The 22,098-nt window shown below is 45.4% G+C and overlaps 1 protein-coding gene across 2 annotated transcripts in view; it reads left to right on the top strand.

The window, feature by feature from the left end:
* Positions 1 to 22,098, top strand: part of WDR19 (WD repeat domain 19) — a 740,406-nt gene that overhangs the window by 91,591 nt on the left and 626,717 nt on the right. For both annotated transcript variants that reach the window (XM_078678329.1, XM_078678328.1), the window contains exons 11-12: positions 11,595 to 11,767; positions 21,864 to 21,978. In XM_078678329.1, the coding sequence (XP_078534455.1) occupies positions 11,595 to 11,767; positions 21,864 to 21,978 (288 nt within the window). The remainder of the gene's footprint in view (positions 1 to 11,594; positions 11,768 to 21,863; positions 21,979 to 22,098) is intronic.

Here is a 22,098-nt window from a genome sequence, read left to right as displayed (position 1 = left end):
TAAACATTTCAAATGCACATGTGTCTTCTTTACTCCATGTTCTGGTTTGTAATGATACTATAACGAAAGAGTGTTCATGAGTCCCACGTACCCTGAGGTACTGTAAGTTCATGTTCTGGTTTGTCTAAACATTGGAAGTTTGATATGTCCAATGAGACACTGTAGCTAGCTCGGTAAGGGGTGAGTTGGTTGCTGAGGTAAGTTTTGGGACACCCTAATTTGCCGAGGTTCCACTCCTCTGTGCACAGTTCTGTGTGAGTACAGAAACCCTGCGACATGGCGCCCAACGGTTTCGGTGGTCTTATATCATGACACTCGAGTAGTTTATCGTTCATGCCTTAACCCCTTCACATCCGTTTCCGGAAAACGGGGTGTCGGTGAAACCTACCTATTTTTTGAAATAGGTCTTTATTCAAGCTTGATTCTTTCTTAAACGGTTTCTTTGAATTACTACCCAGTTGTGCTACAAAGTATTCTTTGTGTTTTCTTGTTTCCAGTGTTGTCATGGCGGCGGTGGCTATTGCGCAGCATAGTCGCGTAGCGGTTCGCAACCATCTTCAGACGTACCAGGTCCCAGTAGATGGGATGGCTGTGATTTTCGTGGTATGTGCAGATCCGGCGTTTCCTTACGAGTTGTTTTACTCTTGGGTTACGTTTCCGGCTGTGGACGCTAATTCTGGTTTGTTCCACTCCTACACCGCCTCGGATGTCCCGGCTGAGTATACGCCGTACCGGGCATTGGAAATACCTATTGATCATTGGCAGCATCGAGTTTGGTTTGATGGCGCCCTCCCCCACTCTTTGTCCGCAGCGAGGTTAGGTCCGCTCTCAATTCCAGGTACGAATTGGCCTGCGTTGGGTGGCTTTACCCCGCACCCGAATCACGGGGCTTGTACCCTAGCAGAAATTCGCAGGCTACATGTTGTTTCCATTTCCGTGATTCGTGCTTTAGTGCAATACATCGGTCGACATCTTCCTGGTGGTCCCCAGGGGGGTGCGGCCGCTCCCGTGGATCGAGGCGGAATGCGTCTCAATCCAGTGATGGTTAATTCGGTTTTTAGTGCGCGTCCAGTTGACAACGATGACTTCCCATTCTGGCTAGCGGAGAAGTTTGATCAACTCGAGGCGGTTTTTCCGAATTCTACTCCTGCTGATAAACATAGAATGTTAACGATTACTCTACCGAAGGATATAACTCCTGAACTTGTTGACTGTGAAAGCTGGGGAAAAACATTTGCGGCAGTTTATACAAGGTGCTTCGGCACCCCGTCTATGACTGCCCTGCCTGAAATCATTAGACGTGTTCAGAATGATCACGGTCCAGAGGCAGCGGTTGAATTGGGTATGCGCCTGTGTGGTTCTTTTGAGATTGTAAGTGATCTCATTCTCTCCAATGTTAAAGGAGATGCAGTTAACTTTCAGGTGTCGAATGCTTTGGCTGCTCTGCCCGATGCCGACAAACCCCGCCAGTTAGCAAAGATTGTGGTGGCCGCTTATAAGACAATTGGCCGCACAAGTAGAGGTCTGAAATATTTTCCAGTAAAGGAGAAAAAACAACCTCAGGGACAATCTGCAGTGACAGATGTCCAGCCCAAGTCCAAAAAACAAAATTGGCCTAAGAAACAGACACAGGGGAAGAAGAATACACAGACTCAGGATTCTTTCCCTGCAGTACAAGCACCTGCGCCGACAGATAAAGTTTATGATTTGCGCGATCGCGCGATGATTAAATCACCTGATCGATTTCAGGGTTCTGATCAACGCTCTCCTCGTTCCTTTCAGGAAACATCGGCCCCGAAGACCGGTGGAGGAGGAGGGGGTGGACGTGGACGTGGTGGCCAACAAGGACGTGGTCAGTCCCGCCAGACGGACGGCGCAGTGAAGCAGGAGGATTCTACGCCTAAGCGTCCGCAGTTTGCGAAAAAGAAAGTCGCAGCCTTAACAGCGCATAGATATGCCACAGATAGTGAGAACGCGGCTTCGGAATCTGACGTGGGCTCTGACCTTGCTGGACAGCGCGGCGGAGATTACCATAGTCAGAGAGGCGCTCCGTCCACTACTGAGGGTGACAGCGACTGAAGTGTTTGTTGTAATAGAAACAGCCGATACGAGATTAGCTCCCCCTGAAAGACTTTTTGAAATTGTCCTGTTAATTGAAGGTGACATACAGCGTACTGTCAGAGGGGTGTTTTGGGAGAACCTTTCGTCTACGTACGACATTTTGCTTTCCGAGGCTGACTGGCCCCCACCTTTTGTGCTCGCAGCGCCGCGAGGGGAGGAGGTAATCCTTCCCAGTTTCGCGCACACTGTCTCGACTGAGCATGCGCAGCATTTTGCAGAAGAGTGGGCTCGGGCTCTTGCACCGGCTCTCTACCGCAACCAATGTGGTTGGGACAAATTGTCCCCTTGCCACGAAATCCCTTTGCGGTCTGAGCCGCAGCCTCAGCCTCAATATCCCATACGGCGTGAAGCTAAAGCAGCCGTCGCAGAAATCCTTGAACAATTGGAATATCAGGGAGTTATTGAAACGTGTGTGTCACCAATGAATAATCCCCTTTTTACTGTGACCAAACCTGACGGATCATATCGTTTGGTATTGGATTACCGGCATTTGAACTCGCATTGCCGTAACTGTGCAGTACAGAATACTCACGGCTCTGCCCTAGTGGATAGTCTAGTGCGTAAGCGCTTCAAGACAACGCTTGACATTTCCAATGGTTTTTATGCCCACAGACTGGATGACTTTAGCTCCCAGTGGACAAGTTTTACGTCCGCTGGGGTGCAAAAACGCTTCCGGCGACTCCCAATGGGCTACAAAAATAGTCCTGGAGTCTTCACCTCCAGAATAGTCACTCTGTTGGAGGGAATCGATCCAGATGCATGTTCTTATGTAGATGATATTTATCTCACAGACGACGAGATTTGGATGCATCTGTGTCGAGTGAATTCCATAATTTGTACCTTTGCTGATATGGGTTACAAATTTAATTTTGCAAAATCGCACATTGCAGAACACACGGTGTTGTTCCTCGGCTATGAGCTGAACAATGAAGGTAGAGGTTTGGCTCCTCACTTCTTGGAGAAATGCGCACAATTGCGCGCTCCTACAACACTGAAAAAATTACAGTCTTTGCTGGGTTTTTTGAATTTCGGCAGAACTTACATTCCGGAATATGCCCAGCGTATCAAGCCGTTGTATGCTTTGATACAACCAACTTTCTCAAAATCATGCTGGCTGCCTGAGCATTCAGCCATTTTGCAATCCTTGCAGGCTGATCTGCTCGCTTCTAAATATTTACTGACTCGTGATAACCACACCAACCTAGTAATAAGAATAATTCCTGGGACGGTGGGTTTCACATACCTCACTTTTAATGAAGGTGACACAGTACCTATTGCTTACAAGTCGCACTTGTACACTTCGGCTGAGTTGCGGTTTCCCACAGTGGAAAAGGTTTTAACTGCTGTACAGATGGCAATTCTTAAGGAACGAGCACTGTCTCAGGGGAAACGCATGCTAGTGGTAACACCCTGTCCTCATTTGGAGGCAGTCACGAAAGCCAGTGTACCAAATTCAAAAGCTTTGCACCCTCGGTGGATTCAGTGGGCTGCGTCATTGTCATCCACGGATGTCATGTTTATTTTTGACGCCTCCTTACGGTCGCAAGAGTACTTGCAGTATGAATTCGTTCATCCTGCTCCTCTGGCTATGCGACCTTTGGAGGACTTCCATTGCATCATTTACACTGATGGGTCGGCGCAGGTTGCGCATGGCTCTAAACATGCCTACGTTTCCGCATGCGCCATTGTGGTCGGTGCTATGTTGAATGATGAGTTCATTTCCAGGGAGGTGCACACGTTGCCCCTGGGCGATTGCACCGCACAATTGGCAGAGCTTCGTGCTCTATTACTAGCGTTAGAGTACGCGGATCCAAGTGTTACAACTCTGATTGTAAGTGATTCTTACTACTGTGTTCAGTCTTACAATGAAAACTTGTTCTTTTGGATTCAAACTGATTTTCATGATTCCAAGGGTAGCACAATAAAACATAAAATGATCTGGGTTCGAGTGGCAGAGCTTAAGGCTAAGTTGCCACTCGTTTTTGTTATTCATACTCTCGGTCATCAGCGCGTAGGAGTTCACGCTGTTGGCAACTCGCTTGCTGATGAAGCAGCGAAATCAGCAGTATCTACATACTTAGTTGCAGCAGTTACTAGGTCTAAAACCAAGATTGATAGCGACATCTTGGCAGCGATTGCTGCCTCTGAGAAGGGAAGTAAACATCCTGCGGGATTCCCTTCGAAGTATAAATACCACTTAAGTCCCGAAAAGGTTCCTTTTGTGACAATTCCTGATGTTGGGGAACGGCTGATTCCCAACTCGGATCGCAGAGCAGACTTGATTACAGCGGCTCATGAAGGTGTGGCGTCTGCGCATGCGGGCGTCTCGGCCAATGTAACTCAATTACAACTACGTTTCTGGTGGCGGGGACTGTACAAACAGACACGTGATTATGTCCTTATGTGTGACATATGCCAGCAGATTAAACCTGCTACGCGTCCGCCACAGACTCAGTTGTACATTTCTAATAAACCGCTAGGCTGTGTTTATTTAGATCACTGCGGTCCTTTTTCATCTGATACTGCATATAAGTACATCTTAGTAGCAGTTGACTCATGCACACGCTTTGTGTGGGTATGGCCACATCGCAGCGCTGATTCACGGACTGTCATTAGAGATTTGCGTATCTTTATAGGGATTTTTGCCTGTGGTACCTTCCATTCGGATCAGGGTCCAGCTTTCACCTCTAAGGCGTATAAGGATGCCATGACTTCGATGGGGGTCCAAGTCAAGTTTTCGTCACCCTACAGACCTGAGGGTAATAGTGTAGTTGAACGAATGAACCGTGATTTAAAGCAATCTTTGACAGCCCGAGTTATAGGCACTGGCAGAAACTGGCTGGCTCACCTCTATGGCGTGCAGCGTGCTCTTAATAATCTCCCTAGAAGGTCTCTGGGTGGGCGGACCCCATACGAGATGCTCTTTGGCATCAAGATGTACGTCCCTGACCTTGACGGTCTAGACTTGGTGGTTCGCGCCACTTGCTTTGACGCAGATGAACATTGCAATGTTTTACAGAATCTACAAAAGACCAGAGACAGTCTTGCAAAGGAACATTTGCCCTCCACGTCGGATGATGCGTTGCAGATCCCGGTAGCTGGCTGGTTACCTCAAGTTGGCGAACTGGTTCGAGAGAAGATCGATAACAAGAAAGAATTTGGTCCTTCCTATCGAGCTCCGGTTCCCGTCCTTGGAGTGAAGGGCACAAGAACAGTCATTTTACCACCACTTCCTGGTCGTAAGGAAAACAGGTTTATTTCAATTGACAATGTCAAGATACACAGAGTGGCCGATTCTTCTTAGCATGACACCGGCTGTTTCCTGTCCTTCCATTGTGAGAAATTCAGTTATGCCCACTGCTTCTAATATTGAACCTGAAGTGGCCATCGAATTACCTGCTGTTTCCAGTCCATTATTAAATAATTTACCCGGAACTAACGTTGATGAGTTGGACTATACATACCCCACTGATTTGTCCATGCCTGACCTGCAAGCTCGTTTAGCCACGGAATCCAGATTTTCATTTGACTCTGCTTCCCTTGCCTCGAAAAAACCCTCTCAAATTGCAGTATATGCTAGCCTGTTTAAAAAACATTTTTTGATACCTCCTTGGACATACATTTGGCTGGTCCTTTTTTCGGTTTACCTTTTTATGTCAATTGGTTTTGTGTTTTATTTTTTTCGAATTATGAATGGACACTATGTCGAGGAGAGAACTTGCATTACTCATTTAAATGGAACTTTGGCCCCACTTTCCTCTTCACATTCTACACACAGATTAAAAAGGGACTTGACTTTGGTTAACATCACAGCATGGCCTGTTCTGGATGGAATAGCGTGGGATGCAGTTCGTTTTCAGATTCATGGCCCAACGGAAGTCGTTAATGTTCCTAATGTACTAAGAGTGAATATGGGGGATGTGGTGAAACAAAACATTCGGTCTGATGATTGGGATGTTAATGCTGTGGAAAGTTTGTTTTCTGATTTGAAATACTATTCTGCTTTTGATGCTGAGGATTTATATTTAGAATCTGCTAATTATGGTGAATTGTTCTGTTACCAACATTATGGCAATCACTTCTTACACAAAACATCTTCCCGAAGGGATGCTGTTAATTTTACTCAGTGGGAACATTGCCCGGCACCTACACAAGGGAGTTCAGAAACGTTTCTTAAAAAGTATACTTATTTCACTGACTTTAATCAGTCCAATCCCGAGTCCTTTTATTTTAAATTTCACAAACAGCCACTGTCCAAGGTTAGACTTACCGATACAAAATTGTTGTATTCGAAGGCCTTCCTAGATCAATTAGTTACTGGGGGCTATGAGTTATGGAAGGAAACAATAGACCTTAAATCGGTTTGGGGTTCAAGGTCCTGGCAGGTACGAGGCACTGAGGCTTTGCACCGTGCATGTCTCATCCCGAATCATATGTTGTTTTTAAATGAAACCATTTCCCAGACCACATGCTTTGGATTGGCTACATCTAAAAGGTTAAACACCCCGTCTTTCCCGGAGTTGGAGGAATATGAGGATTGGAGTAATTTTACTCAATTGTCCATTAAAGATATACAGGCTCTGCTTCTTAATTCCTCCTTTAACATTTCCAGTATGAATCCTAAGGGTTGGCTGCTTTGGCACCGTAGTGGTGATTCTTGCCAAAAAAGATTTTTAAATATAACTGACGGTTTTAAGACTGTTAGATCTGATCCCCGGTTTGATTTGAGTCATACTGTCACCTCTTACTCTGTGGGCAAGTTGTGTCAAGCTTGGCTGAAACATTCAACTTTACCTGCGGTTAAGTATCACCTTTCCAAACTGAATGCAGACGTGGATTTGAATGATTTCATTAAAGGCCCAGCTAGTGGCAGGTCGAAAAGGTGGTTATATGGGGTTTACAATGAAATTTGGAAACTGTCACAGATTGAGGCTGCTTCACGCCTTAGGGCTATTGATCAGGCGAATCTTGAGAAAGTGCTTGCAGTTGTTGACAATAGCATTAACGTGCTTTCCTCTAGAATTTACACATTAGATAATATTGTGTCGTCTGTTGTTGATATTGTGCATGATGAAGTGTCAGTATTATACCATGGTCAAAATCAATTACGGTCAATCATGCAGTTTGCATGGACACTTCAGACTCTGAAAATGGGTAAAGTTCCCTGGGGATACATGAACGTTTCCTCTTTATTTGCACTGTTTAATTTGACAGACAAACAACGCTTGCTTTCAATGCGTGATGCTTCCTTTTCTATGCTACATATTGAAAGGTTGGAATCTTTACCTTTTTCTGTGGCAGAAGCCACTGCTGCTACGTGGCTTATCCACGGTTTAATAACACTGCCTTTTGCTTTATATAAGTTTTCAAATTGTATGAAATATGTGCCAATAGGTCGTTTTGAACCCTTAGGTAGCGGTTTTCTTCATGAGGTCTGGTCACTCCCATACACATACAGATGTTTCAAGGATGAACAGGAAGTTTATCTAACAGGGGATGAGTGTACTGAGACGCCAGATCATTCTTTAATGTGCAGACACATACAGTTACACGGTTCATGTAACAAGGACCGACCGAATATGGCTTGCGTTTTACAGGGCACGCCAGTTCCTGCTATCATCCCCACGTTTAAATTGTTAGAGAATGGTAGTTATTTAATGCTCAATAATGAAAACTGTTGTGGGTTAATTAAAGGTATAGCTTTCATAGTAACAGTAAGTGAGCGAGTTATTTGCTGCAGGAATGTTCTTTATCCTCCCACACGTGAACATAGGGAGTCTTCCATTTGGCCACAGATACCGACCTTGGGAGCAGAATTCAGCGGCATGGCTAGAATAAGAGCTCTATTGTCCCAGAAAGAGGTGGCCTTGAGCTCGGCCCGTGAAACTTTCGTGCTTCACATTGCTAACACCCGTACGGAGGTTCAGGCTCTTTTAAATACTGATTTGCCTTTGCATTTCGGAGCCATGGTTCGTTCTATCTTTAACGCATCCTCCACAACGGGCCTAGCACATTTTTTTAAAGTTGTTAGCAGTGGTCTCGTGACTTCCTTTGAGAAGATTTTTGGAGTCATCCCTGCCTTCTTCCATTCTATTTTTTCATCCTTGTTTGGAGGATTCCCGTTTTTCCTTGCATTAGCGGCTGGCGCTTTGGTGGTTTTCTGCCTTTTTAAATATGGATGCCCTTCCTGTGCAAGACCACGCGCAAGTGCTACTGACGCGGTTTCGCAACCGCATGCTTGATTATTATGGCACACTGCCGTTGGCGACTCTAAGCACGGCGTGTGGATTATCTTTTCGGTTCTCCTATTTTACCTGTGTCCAGCCTGTATTTCGCTGCCTGACCTGTGATTTCCTTTGGGCCATTGATTTGTGTCTCTGCGGACCGCTTTCTTCTGACGTCGATTTTGATCAACTGATGAGTCCTATCATTGCTCACGAGTTGGTTTGTTCTGACGAAAGGATTATGGCCTTGGCGGTGGCACATGGACTAATGGGTCCCTGGGATGTGTTGTCGGCAGCGCAAAATTTATTGGAACGAAGTTTTCTTGAAAACCCACCGAGCTGTCCTCTGATGGTTATAGAGGATCCGGTGCTGGGAGATCACGTATGTTCCTTTCATCTTTTAAATTGGATGGCTGAACTGTTTTCGGATGAGGACAGTGACTTCCTCCTGGAGGCTGTTGCAGCTTACTTTTCATATACAGTCTTATCATAAACACTGCCTCAAATTGACATGCTGATTGATAGCATTTCCTTGATTTTATTGACTTTTGGTCAAGACATTTTATTTTTGCTTGCCTATTGGCTTGAACCACATTATACTTGTGGGCTATTTTTTAGCATTAGTTTTTATAATTGAATTTTTATTCATGCTCGTTTATTGTTGGATTCTGCTCTCATGTGATGGCACTTCTGTTATCTTATTTAGTCCGTTCTCGGATCATGGGGGGGTGTTGTATAGCTCCTATATATCCTTATATCGTGTTAAGTTAGCATAGGTACATTTAAGATTTAAACGCCATTTTTCCTTTCTTGCAACTTCTGCACACGACCCTTAATTGTTGACTTAGCTTTCAACCTAGTGGTTTGCCGTGGTGTATGTGAGAATAATATGTTATTGCTCTGATATCAGTTTTGTTTAATAAACCATGTCTGCACGGAGAGTGCTGAAGTTTCAGGAGCAACACGATAAGTAATTGTTATGAGGTCTGATCTCCACGCCTTCATAGTCATAACACAAGTGCAGCCTTTGCCAACTTGGGCTTGAGGCGGGATTGATATTGCTTTGCACGAGAATTTGTTAACACACTTGATGCGGTGCACATGCAGAGAGAGCTGGTGTATGCTGATGTGATTCCTTCATGCTAGGACACTAAGGTATGGGCCCGCCCTAAAACAACCCAAAGAGACCTTCTTAGCTAATAATATAATATATGTGTTAGGGAGGGTGAGATATAAGTGTTGTTAACTCTTATTCATTACAGCATGTTAACATGCTGTCACCATTCGCTTTTTATGTCTTAGTAACTATGCTGATAATTTTGCTACTGATAATAAGTATACTTGTATTATCTGGGATACTGCGCCTGAGAAGACGGCATTAGTAAATAAACATTTCAAATGCACATGTGTCTTCTTTACTCCATGTTCTGGTTTGTAATGATACTATAACGAAAGAGTGTTCATGAGTCCCACGTACCCTGAGGTACTGTAAGTTCATGTTCTGGTTTGTCTAAACATTGGAAGTTTGATATGTCCAATGAGACACTGTAGCTAGCTCGGTAAGGGGTGAGTTGGTTGCTGAGGTAAGTTTTGGGACACCCTAATTTGCCGAGGTTCCACTCCTCTGTGCACAGTTCTGTGTGAGTACAGAAACCCTGCGACAACACCCATTCTTCCAGCACATTGCAGGATGTTCCCCGAGGACTCATTAGTGGAAGTTGAGTGTCTTGGTCATGAAAAATCTTGCAAGATGTTCTTGTTTTCATCGAGAAGCAGGCAGCACCTTCTATGTGTAAAAAAGTAACAGGTTAAATATAGTGACCCAGCCATTTAAAAAGTATTTTTATCTGACAACTTGGGGGCCAATCCACAAGCACTCTTTTAAATGTCTAAATCACCTCCTCGTAGGTTTCTTTATACGATTTCAGTGCATAGATACACCATATAACCACTTACTAGATATATGGGCATACTCCAACCATGAAATTTCTCTGTGACTGAAAATCCACCTATTGATGTTTTTTCTCAGTGAAAGTTGAGACCCACTGTACAGTGATTGCCCACCATCATCCACTAAAAAGTGGGATAAGAATCTCTTTCAGTGAAGTACTGAGTGCTTGCACTCAATGACATCCAATAAGTGCTAAATCAAGCTGGATGGTAAAAGAGTAAAGTTCAATCTAACAGGGTTTTTTTCTGAGGGTATACTTGCACTACAAAGGAAGAGGTCAGTTGTAGTAGTGGCAGCAACAGTAACACTAATCAGCCTATTGTCCAACTACTGAACTGAACTAACCTTTCAGTTGTGAATATGTGTAGGAGTTTCTCCTTCAGTTGTTCGGACTGCAGTATCTGCACACCACTACCTAAATCACCGCCCATACTCTGGGGCCTTTTTCTTTACTATTCATGCACCTCTCCTGGAGCCAGCTTTCCCACTTTGTATGCCTTATATTTCTTCAAAAGGCCCCTCCTGTTAAGGATCCTGTTTTCTTAGGGTAGACTCAGATATCCACACCAAATTCAAGTGGGAAACTGGTACCCAACTGCACTATGGCAGCTCCTTTTAACCGTACTTCCTATTTGTCCTCCTGTTTCTCCAGGTAGCAAGAATTAAACAAACACAACAGCCCTAGGCTGGGAGCATGGTGGAATGCGATAGCCAGGCACATACTTCACCTCCTCTCTGAACACAGCAGGTCATTTTGATCAGTCAGTTGTGGGGGGGTCTTTAATAGGTGTGGGCCTATGCACCAGTTACAGGAGGCCCACTACTTGGGGACTGAGTACCTTTAGGATTACAAGGATCAATACTTGAGTACCATCTGCTGTCTCGCCACAAGGCCTTCTCTCCCAGCAGGGACACCAGGGAGTCATTCCCCTTCATTTGGCTCAAGATTACATACTAGATATAAATGAGGTGTTAGATTAAACAGAAACATTATAAAATTAGTTCAAGATGTAATTGTGGTATGGAGGATATAAGACTCAAATCGTGCCCTCAACTGAGTCTTAGAATAGAGCAACCTACTTTTCCACTAACTTGACCATTCACTTTGTTGAGTAGAAAAATATTGTACTGTCTCATATCTAAAGGACTGGTGAGTTTATGCATGTACAGTAACTGGTGTTTATAGGCACAATCTGTTGTAGCTTGAATTAATTAACTACTTTTTTTGGCATATTGATTTTCTTCCAAGTAGTGATCGTTTTCATTTTTACAACAGTTAGTGTGTTCTCTTTCTACAGGTTTAGACTGGTTATCCTGGACAGATGATGGGCAATTACTGGCTGTATCTACACAAAGAGGTTCACTGCACGTCTTCTTAACAAAACTTCCAGTACTTGGTGACACGTGTGGAACAAAGATTGCTTATCTCACCTCTCTCCTCGAAGTCACCGTGGCCAACTACATTGAAGGAGTAAGAAACTTTTAGTACCTTTATTTTACAAATACATACACTCACACATATCATTATAACTTACGTAGCGATCCTGATGTCAAATATGTGAGTAGAAAATGTTTGCAATTTAAAAATGAATAATAATAGTAAAGATTATATTTTAGATTTGCTTTCAATAATTCTTGATTTTCATTCAATGTTAATCTATTGTTAGAGCTATATTAATGACTTTAATCAGGTTAGAACGAAAGAAGACCGGAACATGCTTTTACAAATAATCACTGTGCATTTGATGAAAAAAGGGTTCAGGCAGATCAGGTCGTTATACCCCTTTTCCAGGTTTGCCCGGCGTTAGCCGCTTCTCACCCAACTAACGGTTACCAAATAAAGAGGCAGGCGCTGGAGACTGGAAGGCAGGAAACAGGAGTTTATTTCCGACGGAACAGAACATGTCAAATCAGACAACAGGGTATCTTCTCGAGGTGCTCTCTCGACATCTCTGAGGCCTGGCCTCTTATACACTGGTTTATTACTTTATTACATGCAACACATTCTTGGTAATGCTTTGAAGTACGGAAAAGGCGTCTTTGGAATCCCCGGTTCAGGCCCGTTCCCACACATATCTACAGTAGGAGTCCCCACCCCAATCTCAGCGTGATGGCTATCGCGCAGCTGGACATTCCGCTGGGAACGGGAATGCGGGCGATCGATCGGATCTAGGGGTGTGAGGGCATTGATTAATCCCCGCTCCTTTGAAGTGAGGCGAGGTCTTACTGTAGGGGCAATAAACTGCATCTGTTGGGCTAAGTAATGGCCTGGGATCAGGCCGAACAATAGGGCAAGGAGGAAGAGGTTATCAAAAGGGCCTGTTTTATGAATGAGATGAAAGGGTGTGGGGTTCAGCACGGGATGTGGCTCGGAGGCAGGGTCGCGCTGGAGGTGCGTTTAGGGCCCAAGTAGGAGAGACCGGGGGTTGTCAAAGGAAAAAGGGGGGTGTGTGCTTGCGATGCCGGGGTGTGAGGGGGTGAGACGCGCTGGCTATCGGCAGTAGGCAGAGAGACCATGGCATTCAAAATGGCTGCTGCTTACGCGCACGCATGGACCTGAAAAGAGACAAGATGGCGGGGCCACTGTGCCGTGACTTTCGCTTTAACTTCAACAGTGGTGAGGGTGAACACAAATGAACGCCGCTTATGTACATATACATTTTCATTTTCCACAGTCGCCGCTTTTTAACATAAGTCTAGTCATTTGTGTGTTTATCATAGCTGACGGGGTGTACATATAGTCGTATGTTTGTCAATGGAATAGCATTTGCCAATACTGGCGAATTTGCATATAACCGTGTGCAGTTGAGGCGACATACAAGGTGGAATACATATAAATTTACATTTGTCGTATTTTAGAAGTGACCGATGAAACATTTTACAGGAAAAAAAGTGGTCGAGGGAGGAATTTAGTCCAATGCCAGCAATTTAGTCAAGGGGTTGCAGAAAGTTCCGTAGCGAGCCATCACTGGTAAGCTCTGGTAGTTCGTTTTCTCTCGTTGGCGCTGTTGAGCACCGGCGGTGGAGCTATAAGTCCAGCTCTGGTCCTTCTTTACACGTCGCAGGGTGTGATCTGTCCTTTGTCGTTAGGTCACAGTCCTGTTAGTCTCTTTTAAAGGGTGCCTCATGCTGGGCACCTGTATTTCTTTCTTGGAGTCACAATCCATGTGGAAAGGATAGAAGGGGTTCTGTCGGATAATCTAGGGAGGAGAGGGCGGAGTGGGATCAGATCTTTAAGACAGATCAAGGGAGCAAAAGGTGACGAGCAGGCAGGCCCATCGATCGGGCTAAGAGGGGCGTGGACTTCTGGCACGCGTGGGTCAGCGAGCAGAGGGCTTCAAAACAGCTCTCTTATCCTTTCATGTCCCACGTTTACGGGTGGTGCCTTGTCCCGCGTCTCGTAGTTCTGCAGCTCCACCTTTGTTCGAGGTCACACGTGTCTCATGATCTGCGGCTAGGCTGTGCGTCTCGTCCGGCCCCTCTCCTCCGGTGGTTGTGTATCTTTGAATGGGTACAAAACAAGCTTTAGAGAACTGGCAGGAGGTACATTTATTCATTTTAATTCCACCCTCAACCTTAAGTAGTTGGGGATACGTTCATCGGTCACAGTCAGAAGTTATCATTATGGAGTATGTATGCGGACATCCCTACCGGGTTTGTTCTAAGTCTATCTGGCGTTCATTCATGACGTATATTGGAGAGAAAACAGACCTATCATTTCATCAATCTCGAAAATCGGGTCCTACAGTAGAGGCTCGTCTTTCTAACACAAGCCCTGGCAGTCTTCTGTCCTCGTGAGAGGAACAGAGGCTAAACATTCTATTCTCGGGGGACAATAGTTGCTCAGGGACATCAGTTACACTTCGGGACATGGAGCTGGGGTCGATCGGGAGAAACGAGGACGTTTTGGACATCTGTTCTGGGGTGCAGAGGGGTGGGGCAGCCTAAGCATTGGGTGTTGTTTTTCTAACGGACTGAGAACAGAAGGCCACTGACATATAGTCCCTTTATAAAAGGCCAAATGGGGGGACATCAGTCGTCTTACCTGTCCTTTCTTTCTTAACCAATTCAAGTTTCATCATTTTACGGAAAGGAGAGGTAGTAACATGGCAGTTTTACAATTTGTTTAGTTGCTGTCAATTTTGCCGAACACCTATGTGTTGGAAAACCAATTTAGTTTGTGCCGGCGGGGCACAACGTTACCACACATGAAGAAGGGGGGGAGGAAGAGGGAACAGGGGGACCCTCGGAGGGAGAGTCGTCCGCATTTTAAATGAACTACTCGGTACACGTACAACATGAAGAGAGAGAGAGAGTGAGAGGAAAACGTGTACAATAATAGGTCATTTAATGCGCACACAACACAAAACAGTAGGGTCAAGTTATATAGAAACACAGACTGAGGGACAACGTAAATCCATACACCACGTACACATGAATTCAGGCGGGGAGGTGGTACATGTATTATACACAGAACTCAGGACAACACATAGAACAGTACTTTGCCAAAGATATTTCCTCCTGCATGCTGCACATCCTTTGTATCCTATTTAATTTGTTTGGCTGTCATTGGCTGATGGCCTCTGCTGCAGATACTTACACTTTCGTCAATTGTTCGGGAACTAACCTGGTCGGGCTAGTACTTACGGTGGGACCTTTGAATCGTTATTAGCGAGTGGGTATTCAGGCTGAGGCAACGGAGGGTGTCGGTCGGGGGAACAATGGGTAGCTTTGAGTTTCATGTCTATGAGGGTGCAAGAAGGAGGTGGTAAATCTTAAACCTTGACAGTTTTCTTAATCTTCCAGGAGGAGGGTACATGGGTAAACCTCACCCTGGAATAGCCCTGGACCTTCCCCTATTTAGTTATCGCATGTTCCTACTCGTAGGTGCAAGCCATTCTGGGTTGCATTATTCGGGGGCCGGTTGGCGTCATATTTTCGTCATACTGCAGTAATCCGTCAAGTTTCTGTTTCGGCCTCCCCTTCCAGTCGTTGGGTTCAGAGAGAGAGAGTCGTTTCTAAGTAAGGGAGGGTTATATCTATGTTCGTTCGTCGTAAACAAAGAGGCACCATGTTCAAACCCCCTTTTTCCCCATTCCATCGGTCGTTCGATCATCACTCAAGTCGTACAAAAACATCTCTTATCGAGTCAACGCGTGCAACGTATAGCCTGTCGAGTTATACACATCCGGTCATACACGCGTGCATTCATATCACCCAAAGTCGTCATGTCCTCAGGGGCAGTCCCCATGGATAATGTATCATTTTTCCCGTGGAACCATGGCTCGTTGCTTAGGTCTTCTCCATACCTTAGTCGATGTTCCGATGTGACCTGCAGTGAGAAGGGGAACAAGAGGGGGTGGGGGCAGCGTTTTAAGACACATCCGCGCGCATAAACCCAAAAAGGTTTTTACTTACCGCGTACTCGACCTATCTCCCCGGGGTGCAGTCCCTTCCATCTCGGCGTTTTAAGCCTACAGGGACTGGTAGTGTAGGGGGGCATAATCATTGATGGACTGTACATTGCATAGATCGTCCACGTGTGGTATTGCGGATCTTGTGTGGGGGGGGGGTCTTCGACACAAAAGGGCAGTCAGTGTAGGGTGGGGTTGAACTCGTGTTCTCCTTCGAGGAGGCGGGGCGGTCTACAGTGATACCGGGTCTGGTTTAGGGACATCTGAAACAATTTCCCTGAGATATGTGGCATACAAGGAAAAACAGAACACCGGGACCTTTATCGATTGCCTTATGCTGCACAAAAGTAAAAATACACGTAACAGACTTGGATCATTCACATTTTCACTATTTCTGGGCACTTTGCTTTTTGACCTTTCAGTAACCGACTTGCTTTATTTCGCCTGTATTTTACGTAGATCGGAAACAATGGTTATGTATTCGAACTTACCAATCCAAGAGCTACTATTATATTTGGTTTTCACAAAATCTTTATTTAAAAATGTTGACGTACAAATGCGGGCATACAACCACGTGGGCCAGCCACGGAGCAGACTGGGAATGTACATGAGGGCATATTTATCTGAGGAAAACATAACTGAGTCGGTGGTCATTTCATTTCATCAAGGTACGATAAGTGCAATAAAATCATATCGGAAATTCATTGTGGGCAAGTACCATCAGTGTTGAAAAATCGACCTTTCAATAATACTGTAATTAATGATGCGTCAGACCTTAATATCAATTCATTGTCCGAATGTTCAAGCAATACTCATCCCCTCCCGCCATGTGCTTCAAAAACTGCATACACATCTCATGATATCAAGTCTGAGCATCCGGAACACAACGGGGAGTTGCGAGTTTCGTTTGTACCGGCGCCATCTTGGGTGGGGTCAGGCGGGTCCAAGTATAGTCAAAATGTCTCCCCCAACTCGGGGTTGGACCAGAATCTCTTTCGGCAGTCCAGAAGTTCCGTTAAGGGGCAACAGAAGGGACCGGTGGCATGAACCATTAATCAAAGAAAAGGGAGGGGGCAACAATCTTTCCTACCGGGTCATACTGGTGTTCCACCGGAACTGATCAAATCGGTAGTCTGCAGGATTTTTGGTCATTCCAACTGAGGCTGGCGTCAGCATGAGAGCGCCAACGTCTTGTGGCTACGTCTTGGTCGTTCTGCGGGCAATCATGGCAGCCATTTCTCATCGGGGGGCGGTCGGGGGCTCGCGGAGGTCGAGGGCCCTCCGCAGCTCTCGTAGAATCTTCAAAGTTGGGAGAACGCCTCTGGACAGGGGCCCATTTTCTGGTTGACAGGCGACCAGGCCAACTTTTCACGCCAGGCCCTTTCCTGCAAAGTCGACCGCCCTTTTTAGGAGATCTGCAACCACCGGCAGTCACTGGGTTGCAAGAGCAGACGGACTCCAGCCTGTCGGGCGAAGCGTCGTTGCACCGCCACAGTGGACGAGACCCTGCTGGGTGATTGGAGCGTCGCTGCACCGCAAGAGTGGACGAGTCCTTTGCCGGGCGCGTGGAGCGTCCCTATACCGCCACAGTGGACGAACCCTTTGTCGGGTGCGTGGAGCGTTGGGGGTGCAGCTGAGGGGCCTCCACCTGGGGAGGCGGGAGAGGATCGTCCGCGCCGCCTCTCCCTCCCAGTGCACCCCACGGCGTCTCGCTGACATTTGTTATGGCCGGACCAGGCGATGAAGAGGGGGGGGAAGGTCGGAGGCATATGCAAGACATCCACCCCTCGTGGCCTGCAAGGCGCCGAAAGAAGAAGAGAATGGGAAGACTAGTACATTCCGGGCAGGGCCATTCACCCCACGGCTTCTCCGGCTGATGGCAAGCTGGCCGCTCTTTGCCGCGGCCCCAGGAACGGGTCCTTTGGTTCATCCTGGGGACAGGCCTTGGCGCGTGGTGTCGTCTCCGGACTATTCGCGTAATGGTTCTCCACACCAGGCCGCCGCCGACGGCTTTTGTAGACTTTCTGACGCCCAAAAATCTACTAGGAAGTAGCCCAACATTGCTACTTTGGGGGAGGAGGGGCAGGGACGGCGTCAAGCAGACGGCGAAATGCATTGTGGGTTTGTTGTTGCAGCCGTTTGACATGTGAATAGTTGTTTAATATTTTTTTGTTCAAATAAAAACGTTTTAACCTGTTATTTTGCTGTCGTGTTGTACATTTCTAATATTTGTCTAGGGTTTGTCGTTAATTGGGCGGGGTGTTCGGTGGAGCCGAGTTGTCTCGCAGTCATCATGACGTTGAATTCGGTTTTCCTCACTAGTTTCATATTTCCCCGAGGGGTTGTTCCTAATGCTTCCATTTCAGTGAGGTTGAAAAGAGATCTCATCAGTGGCCTACTGATTTTACTCGATTATTTTTGTTTATCCTAACGATTTTTATGTTCCTTTATTTGCTAGCACGATACAGCGGCTAATCCGCATTTTCTTTATTATGTCCTTTCTATTAGGGGTGTCCTCCGGTGGAGCCAGATGGTCTACCTCTAATAAATGGTCCGGGCTGAACCAACTACTGAGCAATGGGGGGAAGATAGGCATGACGGGTTACAACAGGGACAAAAGTCAGCACTACCTATCCTTCACTATTTTGCGGAGACTAGGTAGAATTTTCTATTCTACAGTATTCGCAAATAGGGAATACCCAAAGAGAGAACCAAATCCAAACAGTCAAGTTCGGACAAACAATCAATCAATCAAATGAGGAAAAATAGGCGCGACGGGTTACAACGGGGGCAAAAGCCTGCGCTACCTACCCTTCACTATCTGCAAAGAGAGAGGTCTTCCTGTTTCTCTCTGTTTGTAGGCAGAGAAGATCCTTTCCGAGAACCAATTCCGAACGATCAATGTTCGGTCAAACAATCAATCAGTGGGGGATAAAAATAGGCACGACGGATTACAACGGGGGCAAAAGCCTGCGTTACCTATCCTTCACTATCTGCAAAGACTAAACAGAGTATGGCGACTCTGTGCTTGTTTGCAAATAGAGAATGATCCAAAGAGAACCAATTCCAAAACACAAAATGCTTGGATAACAATCAATCAAATGGAGAGAAAAATAGGCGCGATGGATTACAACGGGGGCAAAAGCCTGCGCTACCCACCCTTCACTATCTGCAAAGGGGGCATACTCCTATCCTTCCCCGTTTGTAAACAGAGAATCTCTCAGGACAAAACAATCAAAAATGCGTAATACTAGTATTTTCCAATGACAATCAAACAATCAATTCGCAATTTGTCGCGTTTACACGACCTTACCCGGACCGTATGGACAGTTTCTCGTCTTCCGCTTCCAGCGCCCGATCGTCCTCTATTCTCCGTAATTGCTGTGGCACTCCTGATGGTTCCCAGTCAGGACCGTAGATCACTCGAGAGAGGTCTGTTCGGAACCAGTGAAGTTCGGATGATCGGCTGCCAGACAAGGGTCTATCAGGCAGGAGCTCTTCCCGATCGTTGCAGTCGTTCACTCTGTCGTTGGGACCTCTCTCACTGGATCCACGTGTCGCTGATGGGCCCTACGTTGGGCGCCAATTGATGAAAAAAGGGTTCAGGCAGATCAGGTCGTTATACCCCTTTTCCAGGTTTGCCCGGCGTTAGCCGCTTCTCACCCAACTAACGGTTACCAAATAAAGAGGCAGGCGCTGGAGACTGGAAGGCAGGAAACAGGAGTTTATTTCCGACGGAACAGAACACGTCAAATCAGACAACAGGGTATCTTCTCGAGGTGCTCTCTCGACATCTCTGAGGCCTGGCCTCTTATACACTGGTTTATTACTTTATTACATGCAACACATTCTTGGTAATGCTTTGAAGTACGGAAAAGGCGTCTTTGGAATCCCCGGTTCAGGCCCGTTCCCACACATATCTACAGTAGGAGTCCCCACCCCAATCTCAGCGTGATGGCTATCGCGCAGCTGGACATTCCGCTGGGAACGGGAATGCGGGCGATCGATCGGATCTAGGGGTGTGAGGGCATTGATTAATCCCCGCTCCTTTGAAGTGAGGCGAGGTCTTACTGTAGGGGCAATAAACTGCATCTGTTGGGCTTAGTAATGGCCTGGGATCAGGCCGAACAATAGGGCAAGGAGGAAGAGGTTATCAAAAGGGCCTGTTTTATGAATGAGATGAAAGGGTGTGGCGTTCAGAACGGGATGTGGCTCGGAGGCAGGGTCGCGCTGGAGGTGCGTTTAGGGCCCAAGTAGGAGAGACCGGGGGTTGTCAAAGGAAAAAGGGGGGTGTGTGCTTGCGAAGCCGGGGTGGGAGGGGGTGAGACGCGCTGGCTATCGGCAGTAGGCAGAGAGACCATGGCATTCAAAATGGCTGCTGCTTACGCGCACGCATGGACCTGAAAAGAGACAAGATGGCGGGGCCACTGTGCCGTGACTTTCGCTTTAACTTCAACAGTGGTGAGGGTGAACACAAATGAACGCCGCTTATGTACATATACATTTTCATTTTCCACACATTATTCTGCAGTTTTTCAAGACATATCGGAGCAAGTTTACTAATTATATAGTTGCTGCTGATCATATTTGATCTAAGAATCTTTTCATTAGGAGAAGATTGTTGCTGAGACGTGTGGGCCCCATAATTTCAATCCTTTCAAAACACATAGGTCAGAATTCTCCTACAAGCTTTAGCACATTGGTTTGTTCAGATATTGGAGTGTTGAATTACTACCCTACCGAGTTGCATTTGTGTTTAACAAAGTTGAACTGACTGTAATTTAAAATGTGGTCTGTTATTTCCTGACATTAGCAGAAAGCACAGTAGAGAAACGAACGTGGGTTTCTTAGGCTCTGAAACACCTTTGACTTAGATAAAGCCTAAGATATTGTAGAACAGACTGTAGGCCAGTGTTCATTAAATGTATCAAACTGCAGCAATGCATGCGTTTGTGTAAATTTCAAAATCCTTCCCCTGGGGCATTGGACTAGACAGGGATACCTCGTCTCCTATATCACTCTTGTTGTCATTGGTGTACCTAGCAGCCTGGACACCTTTTGTCCCTCAACAAAAGGATACAACTGGCTTGGAGAATCAGAGAAAGGAATCTTCCTTTATGCACACTACCTATTGCTCTTCATAGCAGCTCATTCATCAATGGGGCCATTGCTGTTCACTATTATGAAGACGTTTGAAAGGCATGCATATAAATTAGAGCCGGCTGGTCTTGTTTCTGGAGGCAGAGGGCAGAAAAACTGGCACATTAAACTGTCTGTTAAAAGTAGCGTTAGAAACATTTGCGTACTAGTGACTGGGAGCTTATACATTGGTTTTCATTGATCATTTATCTTTGGGCAGAGGAGCTCAGTTCAAATTGGTATTCCTTTCCAGTTTTTTCCCATTACCTTAGCAGCACATGGAGACAAAACATATATGCAAGCTGTTCACAATATGCATATCTCCTAGCTTCTCCATTTATATAAGGAGGTTTGAAAATATGAGCTACTTTTTTAATTTGAAAAAAAGTTACTTTGAATATTAATTGTCCTACATTTAATATATGAACTTTCATCTCAATTATATATAATGCACAATAACTTGTAGAAATCAATTTATAAAAACATTTTACAATTTAAGATAAGACAACAAAGAATCTACTTCAAGCTTAAGGGAATGTAGAATCACGGATAAAGGAAGAAATAGAATGTATGAAACATTGGTAAATTATTAGTATGAGCGGATTATGCGGATTTATGAGATAAAAAAAGAATTTCCAATGTCTGGTTAACAACACTTTCAGTAAAAATGGGATAGAAGCTAACAACTTTAAGGACACGTTATACTTCATTATGGTCACCAAGCCTACTGAGTTTTTTTTACCGATGTCATTACAAATTTAGTGACTATATGCTTGCATTTCCCCAGAAGAGAACTCTTAAATAAGTTCATGTTTGAAAGAGTTTGGTAGTTGTACTTAAATTCGAACCACTTCATGCAGCAGATCTGAACACATACTTGCTCACAGCTTACTTGTAGAAAGCTCACCTAATCTCCTCAGTAATCACTTCAAAACTATGTTTTTAGGACAAAAGCACATGCTCAGAGATTTGGCTATGTCAGACTCTCCATTTACAGCTTTAATATTTCTATAGGAACAACCAATAACGGTTTCGGTTGAAGTGGAACCCAGCTTTGTTGCTGTAGGTCCTTTTCATATGGCCGTGGGAATGAATAATCGTGCTTGGTTTTATGCACTTGCAGACAATGGTGAGTATACTTTCAATAATTTTTCAGTGGGCTATTGATGAAAAGATGCTTTGGCTTACTTGTTATTCTATTTCTGTCTTTGCCGTAATTCACAAAATATGTGTCTGAACCAAACCTTTC

Source organism: Lissotriton helveticus, chromosome 2_2 (genome assembly GCF_964261635.1).
Source record: "Lissotriton helveticus chromosome 2_2, aLisHel1.1, whole genome shotgun sequence".
NCBI lineage: Eukaryota > Metazoa > Chordata > Amphibia > Caudata > Salamandridae > Lissotriton > Lissotriton helveticus.
This window is presented reverse-complemented; position numbering and strand designations above follow the sequence as displayed.